Source organism: Arachis hypogaea, chromosome 20 (genome assembly GCF_003086295.3).
Source record: "Arachis hypogaea cultivar Tifrunner chromosome 20, arahy.Tifrunner.gnm2.J5K5, whole genome shotgun sequence".
Lineage (NCBI taxonomy): Eukaryota > Viridiplantae > Streptophyta > Magnoliopsida > Fabales > Fabaceae > Arachis > Arachis hypogaea.
This window is the reverse complement of record NC_092055.1, coordinates 4,071,040-4,091,764: the sequence shown is the minus strand read 5'-3', so window position 1 is coordinate 4,091,764 and position 20,725 is coordinate 4,071,040. Positions and strand designations below refer to the sequence as shown.

General features: G+C 37.3%; 4 protein-coding genes across 4 annotated transcripts; 1 reads left to right on the top strand and 3 right to left on the bottom strand.

Annotated features, from left to right (window-relative positions):
• Positions 1-2,095: 2,095 nt before the first annotated feature.
• Positions 2,096-3,236, bottom strand: LOC112785963 (uncharacterized). Its single transcript, XM_025829384.3, has 2 exons — positions 2,852-3,236; positions 2,096-2,725 (listed from the first exon to the last, which is right to left on the bottom strand). Exons 1-2 carry the CDS (start codon positions 3,017-3,019, stop codon positions 2,189-2,191), a joined length of 705 nt encoding a protein of 234 aa, XP_025685169.1. The 5' UTR covers positions 3,020-3,236; the 3' UTR covers positions 2,096-2,188.
• A 2,264-nt stretch (positions 3,237-5,500) lies between these two features.
• Positions 5,501-6,885, bottom strand: LOC112783144 (probable O-methyltransferase 3). Its single transcript, XM_025825938.2, has 2 exons — positions 6,100-6,885; positions 5,501-6,010 (listed from the first exon to the last, which is right to left on the bottom strand). Exons 1-2 carry the CDS (start codon positions 6,883-6,885, stop codon positions 5,708-5,710), a joined length of 1,089 nt encoding a protein of 362 aa, XP_025681723.1. The 3' UTR covers positions 5,501-5,707.
• Positions 6,886-7,611: 726 nt separating this feature from the next.
• On the bottom strand, positions 7,612-10,168 carry LOC112783145 (DNA repair RAD52-like protein 2, chloroplastic). Its single transcript, XM_025825939.3, has 4 exons — positions 9,298-10,168; positions 8,988-9,025; positions 8,806-8,897; positions 7,612-7,939 (listed from the first exon to the last, which is right to left on the bottom strand). The coding sequence occupies exons 1-4, from the start codon at positions 9,699-9,701 to the stop codon at positions 7,787-7,789; spliced, it is 687 nt and encodes a 228-aa protein (XP_025681724.1). The 5' UTR covers positions 9,702-10,168; the 3' UTR covers positions 7,612-7,786.
• A 5,944-nt stretch (positions 10,169-16,112) lies between these two features.
• LOC112782513 (uncharacterized) lies at positions 16,113-20,700 on the top strand. Its single transcript, XM_025824928.3, has 8 exons — positions 16,113-16,574; positions 17,008-17,211; positions 17,362-17,853; positions 18,625-18,735; positions 18,850-19,038; positions 19,700-19,909; positions 20,179-20,299; positions 20,381-20,700. Exons 1-8 carry the CDS (start codon positions 16,164-16,166, stop codon positions 20,491-20,493), a joined length of 1,851 nt encoding a protein of 616 aa, XP_025680713.1. The 5' UTR covers positions 16,113-16,163; the 3' UTR covers positions 20,494-20,700.
• The last annotated feature ends 25 nt before the right edge of the window (positions 20,701-20,725 follow it).

Genomic DNA, 20,725 nt, shown 5'->3' with positions numbered 1-20,725 from the left:
GTTTAGTCAAGATGTTGTAAGCCCAATGGGTTTGACTTACATTTTGTTTTTGGTATTTCTGTTAGACTTACTTAAAGGATTTAATTTGACCAGAAAAGAAAAAAGAGGTTTCAATAGTTCAAGCCCTACTTCAACGAATCGAACTGTATGCTTGTTTTGGTAACTTAAACAACATAAACATTTATCTAAAGCTTTCAAGTATCACGTGATCTTTCAATAATATTTTTCACCATTAAAATATGAAGATTTCTGATTTATGACATGATGATGGTTTTTGAGAATTCTCCCCCAATAAGATCTCCAAAATTGATCCCCCTATTGGGTTGTGTTTCTGGTCCCTCCTGGCTGTAGCACTTGTATTGTTATATTTTTTCTGAGAAATGGAATATGTCATTTTCCGTGAACTGGTTGAGCCTTTTAACAGTCATAAGAATTAGAATTATTGATTTTATGTTAATGGAACTTGAGTAGTCTACATCACATGCATGTCTCAATTCGCCCTATTATCATAGCTTGCATCGCCATGGACCACGCAAATTAATTATTAATTTTACAAAACAAGCATGTGATATTTTTGTGGATCGAAAGGTGTCTTATCCTAACATATACATACGTTCTCCTCAACTCATGTATTTTACATGCATACTCTAAACCCCTAAACTCCATGAATGAATTATTAGTACTATCATCATTATTCCTATTCCCCCTAAATACAAAACTATATTCACCATATATCAAAAGCATTTCTATACCTATTTTGACCTTAAAACTATATATATTGACACATTCCATTTAGTATGGTTATGTCAAGCATTCCAACTAGGACCGGCAATATATACGTTACCTGTCCGGACTAACCCGATCGAGTAGGATGCGGTGCGAGTTTGTCTGCAAGTAGGATAGGGTATCCTATCCTATTCTATGCGCACCCCTAATATATTATATAATATATAAAAGTTATGTATATAGTGAAGAAAGTGAGTGTTGAACCTACAATCTTTTTCTTATAAAAATTTGAAATAACTACTAAGTTAGTTGATAATCATATTATTTGTAATTTTATGTTAGATTTTTTTTAAGATTTTATTGTTTTTAATTTTAATTTGAACTTAATTTTTTATTTTATTAATATGTATGGAATTTGGAATGGTTGAATTTTATATTTACTTTTTTTTTTTTCTACGAGTAGGGTCGAATATGGTAGGGTTTAGAATTTTAGGATGCGGATTAGGTTAGGGTTGACCGGTTGAAAAATTCTCAACTCGCGATAGGGTAGAATAGAATTTTAAAAAAGTTTTCAATCTGCGAGTAAAATTAGAATAGAGTTCAAACCTTATCCTACCATACCCTACCCATTACCAGTCTAAATTTCAACTCTGCAATGTGCTAAGAATAAGAAAATTCTCCTTATAATACAAATATTAAATGTTGAACATACGAAAAAAGGACAATGATCTGTATACTTTGTATCATTTTAGCATTTCTAATTCAATTCCAAAGAACCTTCGCACACACAAACACTTAGCTTGTGGCTAAAGCAAATTAATGCGTTCAGGGTTTTATATCCACTTGACTTATTTATTATAGAAGTCTAGAACAGAGCCTTGCTTGCAAGAAAAATGTTGCTTGCTATTCTTTATTGGACCATCTAATTTGGCACGCCAACTGCCAACTCATCTTGTAGCATCCATTACAGCATATTCTTGCTTCTACTTTTTGTTCTAATAAATTAAGAATTTAACTTTGATGGCTCAGTGTAAAATCGCTTTACACGTGTATCTAATTACATAACGTCACATAGTAAAAATAATATTGACTGGACGAATAGTTATCTAAGAGAACAATTGTGATTACACGATTGTAATACTTTACACTGCATGACTATGTTAAACGTTTTACACTGTCCGTATATGAAAATTTAATTCATAAATTAAAGAATAAAATATACTTTATCCATAAAATCATATCTTCCACTAACATTTTTTCTTTATGACCATTTAAATTATCCATTCTACTCTTAAATTATTCAAACATGCCTAGTTAAATAACAATTTTGAATTCATTCCACCACGAATTTAAATACTATATAAATCACTAAACATAAAAGTGCTTATCAATTTATTAGTATTATTTTATGACTCTTACTTTCTGAATTTCATAATGAACACAACATCTCTTCATAAGATCATTACAAATTATAACTTCCCTTTGCAATATGAGACTGAGGCTTATTACCATTATGCAATGGCCTTGAATTAGAGTCAAGATAGTGAAGAATTATGACCATAGAAACTGAGCAAGCAAACATGGGAATTGGTCCAAAAAACCAAAGCAGCAAATCAAGAGCAAAATAAAGTGCTCTAAGTCCAACTGACCAAAAATCACTGCCTCTTATAACCGCTATCTCCACGCTACTCACAGGAACAGGACAATCCGGTGTGCTTATTAGATAGTTTGCATGAACAAAGTGCCTTGCTGATTGAATAAAGCATGCAAATGCAAGAAGGAAGCATAGCAACAAGCATATGTACTTGATTGAAATTGTGGTTGGTCTTGTGTCACCATAGATTAGCCTACTTTGGAAGAAGATGTTGGAACTATTAGCAATCCATGCTCCAATGAGAGAACATAGTGTCAATGAGACAGAGGCTAAGAATGTAGCTGCTGTTGTGTTGCTCTGAAGAACAGATAAAGCTGTGCTGACATCCCTTTTGTCTGGCTCAACCTAGACATTAATAAAGTATATAACTTTATGCATTGGTAGAGATGTTTATCAACTAGTTTTATTTTAATAGATATAGAATTCAAAAGGGTATTCAAATTTGAAGCAAAATCATGTTAATTAACTTGCCTGCATGATTCTATCAACCCAAATCTTCTTGTCATTGTTCTCAAACCCCATGGCTGTAGTGTGAGGCCGATTTAGATATCTGTAAAGGAGAAAGATGTGATAGGAAAACATGATGAACAATCCCAATGGGACCAAAATCAAGTCTAGGTACTCCTTGTGGAACATCATTTTGTTGCTTCAATTCCTTCCTAGGAGTCCCTAATTGTGAGGACTGATGGATATTGAGTGGGTTTTAATACTATCATTACCCTTCATTTGTATATAAATTGTGTCAACTAAACTAGCTATTAGGTGGAATGCTTGGTCATCTTTAGCATTAAGACATTGGCATTCAATTTGATCCACCAAGGACCAATCACATTTAATAATATGATATTATCTAATTCAACTTGCTAATTTATGTATTTTATTAGGAATAGTTGGTATTATTTATGATTACAGATAAAAACAATATTATTAATTAATAAGTTGCTTTAAAAGTGGGATAAGAAAAAATGGGCAGAAAGAAGATGCACTGGCTTGTATTCTAAAGGCAAAATTTTATGAAGTCATTTTTTCTTTTGCTAAAATTTAGTATTTGTCAAATGAATACGTTCCTTAAAAAGACCATTCTAAGGTACAACAAATGCAATATTTTCATCTTGACTCTTGACTATGGGTAAATTGATTCTTAATTATTCATAAAGTTAATTAAGTAATTAGAATATTAATTTTGAATTACTGCTAATAAATTTTTCGCCGTTTTCGGTAGGTTAGTAATTAGTATATATTAATTGTTCAAAGAGAAATGTTAAGGACTAATATTTTTTATTAGAGCAATGCTAGGGAACCAAAAAGGTATTAGCTAAAAATCAGTCAAAATATCTTTGGTGAATTCAAAATTTATACGAATTAATATATATGGATGTTTCTTCCGTTAAGTATCAGAATGTTTCTTTTTCATACTAAATGGATGTTCTTTTATATATTTTTCAATTTTTTTTGTATTGCAAATGTGAATGTGTCAATTTCTTTAAAAATTTTATATTTTTTTTAAATTTTATAAATAGTTAATTATTTTTGCTAAAATATAATTGGATATTTCTTTTGTTAAGTATTAGGATGTTTTTTTCATATTAAATAAATGTTTTTTTTTTATATTTTTCGATAAAACCGTCCTCGAGTATTGCTTTCACGGCCTACCAAGGTACGTTTTCACAACACCAACGCGAGGGGCCAAATTGTCAGCGGGTCGAATCGTTGCATTGTGTATGGAGATTCCGGTATTTTGGTTGGGATCGGTTCTGCCTTGTGCGGTAATTGAGTTGAATTGGCCAGTCATAGGGAGGAGGGGGAAGATGTTGCAATTTTGGAAGACTACGGCGGCGTTACCAAAAATAAAATCAACGGTGCCATAAATGTGGCAGTCGCTGTAGAATTGACGCATGGACTGGGCGTAGAGTGTGTCTTGGTAGCCCTCGAAGCTGCACATGTAGAAGGCTGATAAGTCGGCTCCGTTTCTAAGAGCAACTGCTTGGTGCTTGCTTGGCCCTGCTTTGTTTTGGAATGTTATGTTCACTGCTACAAAATAGAAGTGGAAGCCATCGGAGGAGTGGGTTGCAGTGGGGAGGCGGAGAGAGCTTGATGGTGAAAGAGAGAGAGGTTTGTGTGTGTGATTGTTAGAGGTGGGGTAAGTTAATGTGAGAGAGAAGAGGAAGGTTTTTATAGGTATCAATTAGGTTTAGTTAATGAATTTTAAATTTTTTAAATTTTGAATTTAAAAAATTTAAAATTAATTATTAATATAAATTAATGTGGTTTTGTTTAGTTTTTGGCTGGTAACCTCTTGGTTCCAAATACTTTTCCTTTTTATTAATATTAGCCTTAGCTAATATTTTGGGTCCATATTTTTTTGTTTTAATTATTTTGTTAGTCTCTATAATTTTACTAAATTTTAATTGAGTCTCTATATTTTTCTTTTCAATTGGATTCTTATATTACTTTTAATTTATTAATTAGGTCCTTTTCATATTAAAAACGTTAAAATTAACAAAATCTTTCTTCTAAAATATATGCGGTCAAAGATCTATGTAGATTTTTAATTCTGAACGACTTCAATTTGCGAAAAAAAATTCAATTAATTCTTACATTTTTTACAATAAAAGGACCTAATTATAAAATTAAAAACAGTGTATGAACCCAATTGAAAAGAAAAAAAGTATAGAGACCTAATTGCAAAATTAGTAAAACTATAAAACCAACAGAATAATTAAACTTATTTTTTTATACTATTAAAATTTATATAGCTGACTAAATATTAACAAAAAAAAAATAATTTTTTGTTGATAATGTAATATACTAATATTACTCTTGTTCAAAATATTTGAATAGGTAAAAATCATTTAATGTTAAAGATGCAGTAAAACTCAAAAAATATTTTTATTGTAGTGACAATTACAAAACTTTGTGCCATTATATACCATTAATATTAAGTATACAATTGTACTCCCTTTATTTTCTTAAGTAGTCGTCCACTCAAACAAAGTGGTATATTGGAGCTAAGATACCTCACATTTAATTATATAGGAATACAATGAAGATAGTTGAAGACAAAAAGAAGGAAATATATATCCACAACAGCACAAGGTTGTTGCACAAAAACACAGGCTGTTTGAACTTTGAAGCTTATTATAGGTTTGTTTAATGTTATTTATAAAGCACCAAGAGAGAAACTATTACAACAGACTCCCAATATAAACTGCTATTGTATATGCTTGTTATAAAGCAGAGGCCTAGATCATTAATAGAAATATGACTAAGATTTAACTCCTAACAAAATAAAGCAATGTATAGATCAATATCTCTGCCTTTTATTATTCAAGGATAAACTTCGATGAGTGACCTCATACCAAATATGGGTGTTATCTTATAGTGACTGAATCCAGCTTCCAAGAAGAGCTTCTTCCATTCTTTTTCTTCCCTCTCTTTTCCAGTGACCACACTCATCATTAGCAGATCAAAGAGGAGCTTTGATTCTGTCAATTCACGCTTATCATTCTTCTCATTGATCACTATGTCTATGATTATTACTTTCCCTTCCTTACCTTTGCTTGAAATAGCTTCTCTACACTTCTTCAGTACCTTAACGCAATCTTCATCACTATAAGCATGCAAAACTAACTGCGACATGAATATTAATCATACTTTAGCTAAAAAAGAAATATTAATCATATAAAAGATGAACAATTTGAATTTTGATTTTTGCATACCTTAAGAAGAATAGCATCAGCTGAAGGAATAGACTGAAACATGTCACCCCCAACAAATTTCAAGTTATTGCAATCTTGTGAAGTTTCAACAACGTGTGGAAGATCAAGTACTATGCATTGCAAATGAGGCAGAGATTCAGAAAGCAACCTAGCCACGGCGCCTTTTCCGCCACCAACATCAACCAATAAACTCAGCCCCTCAAAAACAGGCTTGCAATCTTTGATCACCAAATTCATCATTCCAGAATCACTGATCATTGCTTCATTGAAGAGGCCATTAAACTCTTGGTTTTGGCTTAAATAGTCCCAATAGCTTTTGCCATGTGCAGTGTGAAAGGGTGTAGGCTCATTTGTGTGGAACCATTCTGCCAAGAACTCAGGAGAGTGAAGTATAGCAGGATGAAACATTGCTTGAACAAAAGGAGAGAGAGTTGGGACAGTGTCTTTGAGGAGGAGCCTTGAGGAAGGTGTAAGATCATACCCCATTATTTCTTCTTCTTCTTCTTCTTCTTTTCCACCATCAATCTTGGTTGTAACAAAGAATCCAGAATGCACCAAGAACCGCATGAGCCTATACACATATCCGGATTTGTTAGGGTCAATTTGAAGTGCCAAGACCAACTCATTAAGTGTAATGGGTTGACCATGCTTGTGGATTATGTCTGGTATTCCCAAATGAACTGCACTTTTGAGGCACATAGACCCAATGAAATGGTATGTATAGCTGTATAAATGGGATTGAGCTTGAAACAACTCTTCAGCACTCTGCATTTGTTTCATCTCCATGCTTTCTTTTGCTTATGATCAATGGTCCTTTCTTGTTTTGACAAACGAAACCACTACTGAGATGTTCTAAGGAGGTCAGAAGTGGTTAATTTATGCTATTTGATGAATCATGTGAAGTCTTCTAAAATTGGGTTAGTTGCATAGTTGACCAGTAGTTCTTTTTCCCTTTATTTTCCCCCTATTTTTTTTGGCCCCCTCTTCTTGACTTGGACTCGCTCTTAATTGATATGACATTTTGGCTTCGGCGATGCAACTTGCAAGTGGATAGAGCTGACTTTTGTGCTTCGGTAGTTGATTGCAGAGAGATGACATGACATCAATCATCATTATAATACAGCAATATGGTATCACCAACTGTGAGTTGGTTTTGGGACAGGGCAGCATTGAGCATTTGAGCATTCTCCCTCGTGTGTATGGAGATCTTTTTCTTTTTTAGTGATGGGCTACCGCACCTTTTTGGGCGTCTCATATTCAAGGTTTTATAGAGATTTGAGAATGTGCTGGACTTGTTCGGTGAAAGAGGAAAGATGTGACAAGAGGAATAGAACAGTGAAAAACCAATTCAAGATCAATTAAAACTTAATGTCAGATCTTTTGAGAGGAGAACGAGAAACAGAGTAGCATTAGAAGTTTAGACAAAATTTTCACACTCAGCCACTCAGGTAACGGTCTGTATGAATCAAGTTAAGGTTAACCTAACTTAGGAAACATGAAGCACAAATAACATATCAATGAAGAAAATTGCCTTAACACCAGCTTTCAAAAGTCTTTACAAAGCAAATATCTTGAATTAGTTTTCCAGAATACCTTACATGCATTTATTGGCTACTTCTATTGACAACAATTCAAAGAAACCAGCACTACAATATATATATAAACCAAAACATATATATTTAGTGTGTTAAATACTGGCTAGTTGATCTTCGTGATACAAATACAAGCCAAGACCAAACCGGGCGCAAGCTTTGCAGAAAGCAATTTCCTCAGCTGCTGCAACTGCATCGCCAATGTGGCCATCACTTGGTGACACTGTCCCAGTTGCCTCACGATGTGCCTGTTATTGTTTATAAAGACAGAAATTGAATGCAGCTTAGACACTGTAGAAGATGTTACCAAATGCACAGCTAATGTAGAAGGGAAATACGCAAATTTTTTATCTGGTAAAGAGACTGTCTACACAGATGCATTCAAAACAAGGCAGCTAAACTAAATACTGATCAAAAGACCTTGCTTTTTACTTCGGAAGGACAATAACAGATAGGCTCCAAATTACACTCTAAATGTATGAAATGTTTGTAATATAAAGGAGTAGTATCTTTTTGCTAGTACAATCTTAACCTGATAAGCTAAATAGCATAACCAGCAACCCGTTAACCTGATAAATAACATAGCCATTTACATTATTAAGCTGTCCATTTCTACAGATATACATTCTTCTAGAAAATAACCTATACCCCTAAGAGGGGCTTGAAAAGTATAATAAAAACATGATCAGACATATTCTGAACCCCTCAATCCATAAAGTAGCAGAACTAAGACGAAGTGAGTGAAATCACAAAGACATGCACAAGATTATTGATTCCACACACTTAGTACTATGGCAATTTCTTTTGCTATTATGACTCATAGCATTGTACAGTGCATTCTTTCTAGCGTCAAATCACGCTCTGCTAGATGTTCAAGGGTACTCATTTCTGATCTCTTCATTCCTAATGAACAACAGTATCTCATAATCCCGGATCCTGTTGCAACTTGCCACCAGCAAGTAGCAACCTTAATGGAAACTTGAGACAAATTAAACAACATACAACAAGCTTAGAGGTTACTAAATCCCTAAACATTATAAAAAGAAACATGAATATCTATTAACAGAATTTAAAAAAGAAAATATAAGAGTAGATAATGGAAGAATCAACCCACCTCTCCATCAGATCCTCTCACAGTAACGCGATAAACCACAGTAACACTGCCATTGTCAGAGAATATGACATCACGTATCTCGCCGCACCATCCTGCAATGTAAACATGAGTGAGTTAACTTTTAAAGTTTACATTTTGATTAGAGATATCAAATTATTGAGTTTACAAAAACATGAAGAAACCTGGGGCATAGAAGCTTAACATCCTATTAGCATGATACCTTGCAAAGAGATAGCACAAGTTAAATTAATTAGATAATAATATTAATAACAAATACTCAAAGACAAAACAGAATTTATTTTTTGCCATCACCTTTAACCATCAATAAGATTCTTTCCAGTAATCTATATATACTTACTTTTAACTCGTATTTTTAAATATTAATAACTAACTGCTAATTAAAAATAATAATTTTTAATGATTCTCTAACCTTCTTATTAATAGTAATAATAGAAAAAAAGGAAGATTAGGTAGGGAAGTAGGTTCACCTACCACGGGATTAGCGTTGGATCGCGATCGTGAGGTTTGACGATATTCTCCGGGATTCTCTTGTTGAGGTCTCTGAGAATCTCGGCGAGAGGGCGAGCCAGCGAGTTCGTGAGAGGGAACGTCGTTTCCAGGGGCACAACGTAGTTCGAATTAGGGACACCTCCTCCTTTCTTGGTCTTTCCGCCGCCGTCACTGCTGCTGCTGCTGTTGCTGCCGTTGGTGTTGCTCCGTTCGACGGCGCACACCACAAGGGGCAATGCAGTCCTCTTGATTCTCGTCCTCCAGCAGCTGCTGCGATCTGTTAGTGTAAGTGAACCCGAATTAGGGGTTGTGGTTCTGTTAACGGCGTTGAATGATGATGAACAGGCAGGGATTGCATTAGTGGTGGGTGTGATGGCGAACCCCATGATTGCCTCTCTCTCCCAGATTTGATTTGAGATTGATTTTGAAGAAGGGGAAACTATATTGACTTTCTTTCAGTGTGTAGGTAGAGGTAAAAGTAGACGCCCATCAACTAATTACACATATGCTTTCTTAATTAATTCTAGTTAATTATTCTTCCCGTAACAACGTCATTTTAATGCTATTTATTATTAATTGTTATTAACAACGTTAATTACGCATATGCTTTCTTTAGTACTAGTTTCTTTATTCCTATTTTTTATTTGGAAAGTTACTCTTTCTTAGTGATAGGATTCTTGTTCTAAACGGAGTTACTCCTTTCGTGGAACGCCGTCCTGTTGACTAGTTTCGTTTTCATAGAGCAAAATTCTCATTTGTTTTCCTAACACAATTCTTTTTGTTAGAAAACATGGTTGTTTAATTTGGAATTTAGGATGTGTACCCCATCAAAATAACAATGTAATTTTTCATTTTTATTATATTTGAGTCTTATTGAAATAATTTAAAACCAACTGTCTTAACGAAACTTATAATTAAAGTTTGAGTAAATTACCATTTGTATCCATGAAAGTTGAAAACGCTGACAAATCTACTCACAAGAGACGAAAACTACCAAATGTAGCCATCAATCATGAATTCCATGGGACAAAATTAACCAATCCATATTCCGGCGTTGACTCCGTCAGTAACACTCCCTACGTGGCACTTCACGGCGTGACATGACTTGGGGGGCTGCAGATGTGGATTGCTGACATGTCTGACCGTTATAATCTACCCTCAACCCCAAAATTTTCCAAATTCAAACCTTCTTTCATCTAAAGCACGAACCCTAGATTCACAATAATCTTCGAAATTATACCGATGTCGAGGCGAAGACTCTTTACTCCACCTTCGAATGGCAGCGGTAGTGTGTCTGGAAGCTCAATTTCAAAACGGGTGCATGATAGGAAGTTCAATGGCAGATGTTTCTGTGGGTTAGGGGTGACGCTGTTACAGTCGGGGATGGCGATGAGTCCTGGGAGGTGGTTCGTCCGTTGTCCCAATTGGAATGTAACCCGTTGTACACCCTGTTTTGTGGGAGTTGAATGTGCATCTGATTTTACTTTTTTTGCCATGGATAGAACTCGGGCTACAACTTCTTTGCATGGGTAGACGAAATCGAAGGGCAGTAGAAGGGTTTGAGGAGAGAACTGTCGGAAAGAAAGATGCAGGAAGATGTTGATGAGGCTGAGGATGAAGTGAAGATGCTCACCAGATTAGGGAGCTTTGAAGCTGAATTTAGCAAAATTAGGTTTTGGCTTCTGATGATATCAATGGCTGTGGTTTGTAATGTTGTGTGCACTGTGTATCTGATTCTTAGGAGGGTTTGATCCTTATTAGTTGTTAGTGTAAGATCATGACAAAAATACCCATGATCGATTCTAAATATGTCATTTGTGCACACATGGTATCCAATTAATGTCAGATGTAGCCTTATAAGTTATGTAACATGCAAAAATTATCTGGTACTAATTGCAATTCTTGTTTACTTTGTGGTCCAAAATAACATCAAAGACAAGCATAACATCTTGATAAGTATGTAGTAACTGGCTTATAGAAATGTGCAAGATACTGCTAAGAGTTATCAAAACGTAAACAAAATAAGGCATAGTATGTGACATGTCCAACAATTGTACGATAAACTGCCAACAGGATTACAAAAAAACATAACTTATAAAACTATTGCTTCACGGAATTGGAGTGGAGTTGCTGCTTCCGCTTGACCCCTCTTTCAAGTGTGCAGTTGTTGACCCCTTTTTGGCTGGTGGACGGAAGGCTGGCTGCGGCCACCTCTTTGAGGTTGATACTCTAACTGTGGGAGTTGGCATGAACTCCATGAACCTTGAAGTAGTACCCTGGGAGGCAGCTTGCATAGTTTGAGGTGTCACAGTGGGTGGCACATCAAAGGCTGGGGGTGATGGACTAGTAGTAGTTGGTGTTATTGGGCTGACAATAGGCGGAGGAGGTCGTGGTTGCTGACTAGTTGGTGGGGGTCTCCTCACATTCTTCTTCTTCTTTGGTGGCCTTTTTGCAGTGGGTGGCCTAATTGAAGGAGACCTGACTGGATTAGGAACGGGTTGACGAACTGGGGTAGTCTCCTGTTCAGATAGAGAGGTATGAGTGATATAATGACATAAAACTTATAACTTGTAAAATGGGATTGCAAAATAAATCAATAGAGTTACAGGCGGGGGCTGAGTTGTTGCTGCTTCAGCTGCTTGAACAGCTTCAAGAGTTTCCTCCCAGAACATCTCCTCTAGTCTTGCCGCCTCCTCTTCGTCATCCGCAGCAGGTGGGTGTTGACTTGCACTTTGTCCCCCAGCACTCCCAGCCATTGCCTCCTTCTTCTTGGAACAGCTGCGACTGTTATGTCCAGTCTGCAGTAACATATGGCATGAAACAAAACATGGAGCATGATTTCATAAGTAATGTAACATATGAAGTATGATTTACCTTTAGGCAATACTTGCAGGTGATGGGGCCATACTTCATGGGTGCCCTATGTGGATCTGGGGTGGGTTTCTTTGGGGCGTCGTTCTTTTTGTCTCTTTTTGACTTTGGCCTCCCAATCTGTTTCTTGTATACTGGTGGGAGTACAGGTGGTAGGTCAACATGCTCCCAGTATTCTTGACTTGGAACAGGTTGGATGACGAACTGGTATGTGCTGTTATATGCCCCCATGGAAAGCCAGTTGTGTGCATGTTCCTCTGGCCGCCTATTCTGGTATGCAAGGGCAGCACATGCATGCTTGCATGGCAAGCCAGTCAGTTGCCAAAATCTGCAACTGCAAGTCCTCTTTCCTATGTCCACCATAACCTTATGTGGCAAGCATTGAACTTCATACACATTTTCAGGATCATCTCCAGTGAGAAACGGCCGCCACTTATTGCTCTCCCTTTTCTCTTTTTCCAGCCTACTCTGCTGCACCGGAGTGATGACTCCGTTATATCCCACCAACGCCTTCTTGTTTCTAGCAATTATGCCCATCATGTAAACCCTCACATCTTCCAGCATAGTTATAATAGGCTTCCCTCTCGTATTCTTGATCCTAGAATTGAACGATTCGCAGTTGTTGTTCGTGTAATTGTCAAACTTTGAGTATTCGCTAAAGCCAGACCTACTCCATTGACTTGGAGGGATCCTGTTCAGATACTCCCAAGCATGTGGATTAACCCATCTGATCCGATCTAGTACAGCATTGAACTCTTGGAAGGTTGTGGCCTTGGCACACCTCCACATTGCCATCTTCAACTCTGTATCACCCCACTGTTTTCTGAAGTTCTGCCATATGTGCATAGCACAATATCTATGATGAGCTCCTGGGTTTACTTCACGCATAGCAGGGATGAAGCCCTAGTGGGGAAATGCAAAGCAATCATATGATTATCCTTTATGACAGCAATAACTACTTAAAGAACATTGTAAACCACTAATTATAAAGACATACACGAACAATAAGAATTGAGACCATTACCTTCTGCATGTCTGACATGAAGTTGATTCCATTGATAGCTGCGTCCCCTAAGTCTTCTTGGAGAAGTTCGAGAAACCACTTCCAACTATCCTTGCATTCGCACTCCACCACAGCATAGGATATAGGGTATATATGGTTATTGGCATCGTGCCCGATCGCAGTCAACGACTGCCCAGGGTAGTATCCCTTTAGAAAAGTACCATCTAACCCGATAAAAGGCCTGCAGCCAACTGAAAAGCCCTTCTTACACCCTTCCAAGCATATGTAAATCCTTTTGAATTTATGCCCAGTCCTTTCGACATAATCAGTGCTAATCCTTACGGTGGAGCCATGGTTGATCCTTATTATTTCATTAGCATAATCCCGAAGAAGTGCATTCTGAGCTATCTCTGATCCTTCTATTAGTTCTTTGGCCTTCACCATTGCACGGTATATCTTCCTCTCATTGACAATCACATCAAACTCCTTCTTGAAAAAATCATGTGCCTGCCTTTGAGTCATGTCTGGAATGTCACGAATCTTGTCCTCAAGCTCCTCTACAACCCATTTTCCATCTGCAGATTTGTTCTTATTTACTCTGCTGCAGGTATGTTTGTTGACAAAGGTCTTCACCTGGAAGCTTAATGGAAACGACCGTTTTGCACAATATATCTGCCATGGGCAATCCTCATCATAACATATGGCCTTGCACCTAGTTGAATCAACTCATGGGAAGAATATGCTTCGCCCTAGGTTGATGTTGAACTTCCTAACTGCCTTCTTGAAATGCTCCAGATTCTCAAACTCCATGCCAACATCCAACCTTACCTCCCTTACTGGAGCATCGGGATTAGCTTGAGGAAATGCTGCTTGCTGACTGTCTTCATCATCACTTGCAACAGAATCCAGCTCTTCAGACTCGTAACAATGCATCCCTGCACTGGGCTCAGACATATCTTCACCCTCCACAGGTATAAAGATTGAAGGATGCTTGTTTGGATCCTGGTTATGTATGAAGGTTTGCCCTGATGGAGGAGGCCTGACTGTTGATCGTCTTTTCCGCTTCTTTGGACTACCACCACCCACATATGGGTTTATAGACGGTTCGGGCTGTGAACTGCTAGGTTGACTCTCTTGACAAGGTGTTTCATTCTCATTTTGAATGCTCTGCTCCTGAGACTCTGGTTCGTGGCAAAGTTGTGGGATGTATTGTGTGAAAACCTCATTAGATTCCGCAGGCCCTTTATCAACTGTGAGAGTCACTGACTCTGCAGAAACGGGATTTCGGTGTCCAGTTTCTTCACTTCTAACTGACACACGTGGTTGTTGAGGGTTTGGAGGAGTCTTGTCCAACGGCTCATGTGGAGACAAATTGGGTTCGGTGGGTGCATCTGGGGTCTGAATTATCCTTGGTGGCTCTTCGAAGGTTACTTTTGGTGAGTGTGTGGGGAGATTTGGTTGGTCACTGCCTAATTTTGGTTGTTGTGTGTTTGTTGGGGGTAGGATGGACATCTTTGTCTACCGCATCATCCTCTGTTTGGGTATCGGGTCCAGGCATACCTCCTTCACTCTCACTGACTTTCACTACTCTCTTTCCCTTCTTCTTTGGGGTTGGTGGTCTCCTAACACACAGTTTGGTTCTGTGCTTGACTGGGGTCTTCGTAACATTTAAAATCTCAAAATCTGGTTCATGTTCATTGTTTTCTTCTGCAAACTCCGGAAGGTTAACTGGATGCTCAGTGAACACCTCAACTCTCCTCCCATTAGCAATGGTTGCTTCGTACATAGTCACCACATCCATGTCAAGTCTAAGCAACCTCAACCCACCATCCAACTCCTTCCCAGGTTCAAGCCAGTAAAGCTCGCTCACATCAGTGTACCCTATATCCTTTACTAAGTCATTCATGAAGAACCTATTTAGGATATCGACATTCACTCGTTCAATCTTTGTTTTCTCACCCCCAACGTATGCCAGTCTGCCATCATCGCCCTTTTCAAATTTTTTTCTGTGACTAATGACTAACGTAATGTGGATAGTTGCCATCTGCAAACAGACACTCCCTAATTAACAACCAAATTATAGCAAATACAAGCACACCCTAATGAAAACCCAGTTTCCACAACCATGCACCGAAAAACAAGAAAACCATGACATAGAGATCAACGGTTACTACTTACCTATGGATGACACCACGCAACTCCACCCGCTGAAACGATCCACACCAACAAGCACCCTCTCTTCAATACGGAGATTATCGTCGGCCTGGGAGTTTTTCTTTGAGTGTAGAAGATGAATAGTTTCTTCCTAGGACTCTACCCTTTGTTTTCTGAAACGCACGAAGATAAAAACCTTTCCTAACTGTTCATTTCTAATTTCCCTTTTTTTTTAAAAAAAAATTCAAATTTCATTTTTTTAAACTAATTGTAATTATAATATCCACGTCTGCAGCCCCCAAACCATGTTACGCCGTGAAGTGCCACGTAGGGAGTGTTACTGACGGAGTCAACGTTGGAATATGGATTGGTTAGTTTCGTCCCACGAAACTCATGATTGATGGCTATATTTGGTAGTTTCCGTCTCTTGTGGATATATTTGTCAGCGTTTTGAACTTTCATGGGTAGAAATGGTAGTTTACTCTTAAAGTTTTTAAAGTTTTAAGTAATAATATGATTTGGAAGTTGGCGAACGGTGAACGGAGGTTAGTACACTAACACAGTAACACGAGTTCGAGTATTGCGCAACTGCGTTGGAAGTTGGAACTTGGAAGGCTGAAAAGGGAAAATGTTCATTCAGTCCTTTTTTCATAAAAATATTATAACTTTCAATAAAGCCCAACAAGTTAGACTTATATGGCCCAAACATTTTGTTTGGCCCAATCCAAACTAGGCTTCGTTTAAGAACACACAAAAAAAAGGTAGCCTTCGTTTTGGTTAACGTTGGGAAACACCGAAAGAAACCTCAATTGTGTCAGAAATGGTTACAGTGGCAAGCACCTCACTGTTCACCCCTCTTGTTCCCCTTCTCCCCAGCACCAAATTCTCTCCAACAACACTGCACCTCGCCGACACAACCACCAAAGACTCCAACTTTGCCATCTCCTGTTCTTCTTCTTCTTCCAACGGCATTTTCCACACTGAGCAAGAATTGCTTGAAGCCATTGCCGACTATGACGGCAACGACCTCCCCTGCCTCAGGACCTATGAGAATGACCTCGCCCAGCTCACCCTCCTTGGAACCGTCGATTTCAACCAGGCCTTAACTGCGGCCGCCGCTGACGGCGGCGAAGTCGCCGACGAGCATGTCAACGCCGACATGGATGCCATGGTCGTCGAAACCATGAATCCTGGTCCTTCCGGCGAGAGAAGCACTGTCTCTACCCGATTGGTTAGTTCAATTCAATTTCCCTTGTTTAAACGAAACTCTGTTAATAGCAACAACAATGAGTATTATATTTTTGGGGTGTGGTTATGTTCAACAAAATGCTCAAATTCCACTGAAAAATGTAACTATATAGGTTTCATTGCTTAATAGTTAATGTTTTTCTTGTATCTAAGTTGCTTGGTAAAGTGAAAGTGTTGGAGCTGAAAACATGGTATGCTTTGTATTGATGGAACAATGATATTAACATATTAAGGGAGTGTTTATGTATTGCATTTGTGTATATTGAACCATGCACTAGGTCTGACTGGAATTTTAGGATGCCTTTGGTGGTCCTGTTTTGGAAACATTTTGGTGTTAAGTATGTTGCTAATTTCTAGATGAAACTTATAGAAATGCAATTTGAGGTTTAGATCTTTAAAGCCTGTTGTCTTGACAGTTCTTACCTGCTAAGAAAGTTAAAGAAAAGGCGGCTAAGCTCAAGAAGACTATCTCGAGAGATATTTTTTCTAGCAATGCATCCAGAGATATACTTGCTATGACCTTTAGGCAAGTGGTTCTGCAGCAGCTTTGGAACTTTGAGCTGATTGTCTTTGAACCAGGAGAAGAACGGAACATGGGGGATCTTGAAGCCCCGAGAGAGGTATGTTGCTTACCTTTACTTTCTTTTGAAAATGAGATTTTATTTTCTCCATTGTTTTTTGTAAATTGTAATGGCATATTAAAATGTCTGTCCTGCAGGTGGCCCTGATACTGATACATTCAGTTGTTTTTATGCATTTCATATAAGCAGGTTTCTGCATCTTTTGCCCTTGGCTCATCTGATGAATCTCTTATCTCCAAGCTTGCAGAAGCTGTTTGCATTGCTGCTCTTCAAAACACTCAACAAGAATTTCTAAATAATCTAAATAGTGGTAATAGAAGCAGTTTCTTTCCCTGGTTTAAGAAGTCTAAAAGGATACAATCAAATGATTCTTCGGTCTTCTTGTACAAATTATTTGAAGATGAGATAGTTGAAAATGCTAGGAGTCTATTGGATAAATATAATTTAATGAAGGATAGTGATAAGCCTTTGAAAACAAAATCAATGCATCGCTGGTGGAAGCCATCGTGTTACGAGAAATTAGAAAAAATTGGTGGTTCTCATTTCAGTGCTTGGGCAAGCGAGTATGTACCTACATATCGATTAGAGATTGATGCCAATATAATGGGAGATGCAAAAATTCATGGCTGGAAGAAGTCTGCAGATAATAGGTGGGAAGCTCTTTTGACCCACTCTCAAATGGTACTTTATCTTTACCTTTTGCATTGAATGCCTTTTGGAGTTTTGGCGGTGGAATTAATTTTTTTGTTCTCAATTTTCTGTTTTACCTTTTGCATTGAATGCCTTTTGGAGTTTTAGTGGTGGAATTTATTTTTTTGTTCTCAGTTTTATGTTAAATAAATATAAGGAAGAGAACATGGTGAGACACTGGGGTCAATGTTCTTGTTCATGAGTATTGGATGGCCTCATTGCTTCTAGTTGCTAAAGTGTCAAATGATACTCTTACTTTACTACATAAGAAGGGGCAATTGAGCACACTAATCAGTGATTAACTTGACCAAAGAAAAGTAATATTTTTCTTTTGTGTTAAATAATTCATGCAAAACCATTAAAACACACAATTATGACTTCCTCTAAATTTTCTGGTTAAAAATATTATAGTGCAAACCCAGTCAGGAAGAAAAAAGATGATCAGGAAAGCAAACTAACAAAAACGTGCAAAGTGTAAGGGTTGATAAAATATTAATGAAGACTGAGGGTGAGGCTGAGAAACAACCTGGAGAGTTACAGACAACTTTCTAAACAGATCAGGCTCTTAACCCAATGATAATGTGTATGGCGGTTTGTTAACTTCAATTATGATGGCTTTATGTTTATATATATACATGATTTTAATTATTGGTTATTGAACGTATTGCTGCATAGGCTTACCTGAAATTATGTGACAACTATGTTATCAATATCATGTGTACAATTGATGTTCATTTTGCTCCAAATTTCACAATATTGCAGGTTCGATTGGCAGAAGTGCTAGATATGTATTATGTGGATCCTTATTCACTAGTTGATAAGCAATTATCCTGTAGTGTGGCAGCCAATGTTGCCAGTGTGTCTAATAAGAAGGTAGTCAAGTGTCTGTGTTTGTTGCTTGAAGAGTAATATTTTCATCTTATATTTCCTTCATATGACTCCACTGAGGTAGCACTTACCTGTTTTTTTTATCATTTTAATTGGTAGGGGGGCTTGTCTTTATCAAAACTGTTGTCAGTCTCCCTTGCAAGTGGTATATTTCTTTTTGCAGTCACTGCTCTGGGTCAATTATGTTTGCCTCATTTGTTCAAGGAAAAGAAACACCTTGTAGATCATAGATCTCCGTCATCATCTGAAATCAATGTTGTAATGCATGGCAGTTCGGATGCAACAAAGGTATGCAGTTTATTCTTTTCCCCCCTTCTATTATTTGCTTATTATGTAGAAAATATTCAGAAACAATTTATATGCTCAATTTATGTGTTGTTTGGGAATGCAGATTTCATTTTCTTGTTCATTTCAATTTATAAGCTCAATTTTCTTGCTATCTGCAAACAACAATGAATGCTATTAGAAAAAGGCTTGTCATATTAAATGCTATTAGAATCAACTAGTCTATAGCATTGAGCTGTCTGAATTCTGCCACTTTCTTGTCATTGTTATGAGTTTGCTTGCCATGCTGTGACAGTGACTGGTGCAAAGGTTATAAACTTACCTCTGGGGGTAGGAAAATCATGATTTGGTTAGCAGATCCAAAGCTATAGAACTTGAGTGTAGGTATTTTGTTGAAATGGAATGGCCTTACCTTACCTTTTTTTTTTAAATAAACAAAAGTTGCATCAGTGGTGGATATTTACAAATAAAAAAAGTATGTCATAAGCTTTAGCTTTTAATCTGCATATTTTTACCCTTTGAAATTCTTTCTCAGCCACATCATGTTCCATGGCTGTTTTCTTGTGTTCGTGCTAGCATATCTGTATTGTTTGTTTTCGTGTTACCATACCTTTAACTTCTGTCTGAAGAGTGCTTCTTTTTGTTGGCTATATTGCATGGATAGTTGGAAGATTTTTGCACATTAGCTGTTGAAAAGGTAAAGGATGCTCTTGGGTGGTCCGGTGACATTAGGAAGGAAGATGGTATTGGCGTCTATATTGGAAAATTGCCGCCCTACTTGAGAAGAGGTGAAGGCGATGCTACTCTCGATACCACTCTAGATAACTTAGATGCAGATGTAGTAGAGTCCATGGAGGACATTGATAGTTACCAGGTACTCCAGATCTTCAGAATATTCTAAATAACCTTGCCTTCTCTTTGGTGCATCTTTAAAGTTAACAGATGACTTGTCATGAGAACTTCAATTTCATGAACTGCTTGAGGCTTGAGTCTCCTTAATGTGGGGGTAAAAACTGCATTCATGTGACGCGTCATGTTTGATCTGTGTTTATCAACCTGGTCTGGATGCACGACAATGGTATCTGGAAACTCTTAATAGTACATTTGATTCTGTCCTTGACCTTGCAATTGCTTGAAAATCAGGTGGTTTTCTCTAGCGACGGGAGCGTAATTGGTTTTCAACCTCTAAGTCGGGTGGCCGTCTTTCGATGGGCTGCTAATCCTCTAACGAGGGAGCTATACGGAGGGAAAAAGCTTTCACCGAGTAAGTTCTAGTTGCTTTTTAGAACACAATTAGAAGGCTTACCAAATGTGCTAACTCTTTCCCATGGATTTTTTCAAGCAGGTATTATTGAACGAGGTCTCAAGTTCTCCCTTCCAAGAAATGTTTTCGTTGTAGAGTTGTTAATGTCAGTGAATCCAGATGCTTATTTTGCTGTAGCTAGGCCATTTCGGTGATTAATATTGATAGCAATACTTCCTAATAGCTGGTTTTACTTATAAACAGCAATGATGCACAATTTTATTCAATAGATTTTGTGAGAAGTTGAAAACGTCCTTCCCCAGCTTTGCCCTATTGTTTGAAAAGTATTGTTGTTATTGACCAACACGTTCTGTTTGTAAATTTGAAGTGAATAGATTTAAAGTTTACTTCTTGTATTATTACCTCATTGACCAAACTTATAATTAT

Bases quoted from the DNA above. Each gene is read 5' to 3' on its own strand.
- LOC112785963 (XM_025829384.3), bottom strand. From the start codon at position 3,019: ATGATGTTCCACAAGGAGTACCTAGACTTGATTTTGGTCCCATTGGGA. The intron at 2,726-2,851 runs GCAAGTTAATTA...ATTAATGTCTAG, and splicing joins GGGTTGATAGAATCATGCAG to GTTGAGCCAGACAAAAGGGA.
- LOC112783144 (XM_025825938.2), bottom strand. From the start codon at position 6,885: ATGGAGATGAAACAAATGCAGAGTGCTGAAGAGTTGTTTCAAGCTCAA. The intron at 6,011-6,099 runs GTATGCAAAAAT...TTCATGTCGCAG, and splicing joins CTGATGCTATTCTTCTTAAG to TTAGTTTTGCATGCTTATAG.
- LOC112782513 (XM_025824928.3), top strand. From the start codon at position 16,164: ATGGTTACAGTGGCAAGCACCTCACTGTTCACCCCTCTTGTTCCCCTT. The intron at 19,910-20,178 runs GTACTCCAGATC...CTTGAAAATCAG, and splicing joins AGGACATTGATAGTTACCAG to GTGGTTTTCTCTAGCGACGG. The intron at 20,300-20,380 runs GTAAGTTCTAGT...TTTTTCAAGCAG, and splicing joins AGGGAAAAAGCTTTCACCGA to GTATTATTGAACGAGGTCTC.
- LOC112783145 (XM_025825939.3), bottom strand. From the start codon at position 9,701: ATGGGGTTCGCCATCACACCCACCACTAATGCAATCCCTGCCTGTTCA. The intron at 9,026-9,297 runs GTAGGTGAACCT...TCTCTTTGCAAG, and splicing joins GATCCAACGCTAATCCCGTG to GTATCATGCTAATAGGATGT. The intron at 8,898-8,987 runs GTTTCTTCATGT...TTTACATTGCAG, and splicing joins GTTAAGCTTCTATGCCCCAG to GATGGTGCGGCGAGATACGT.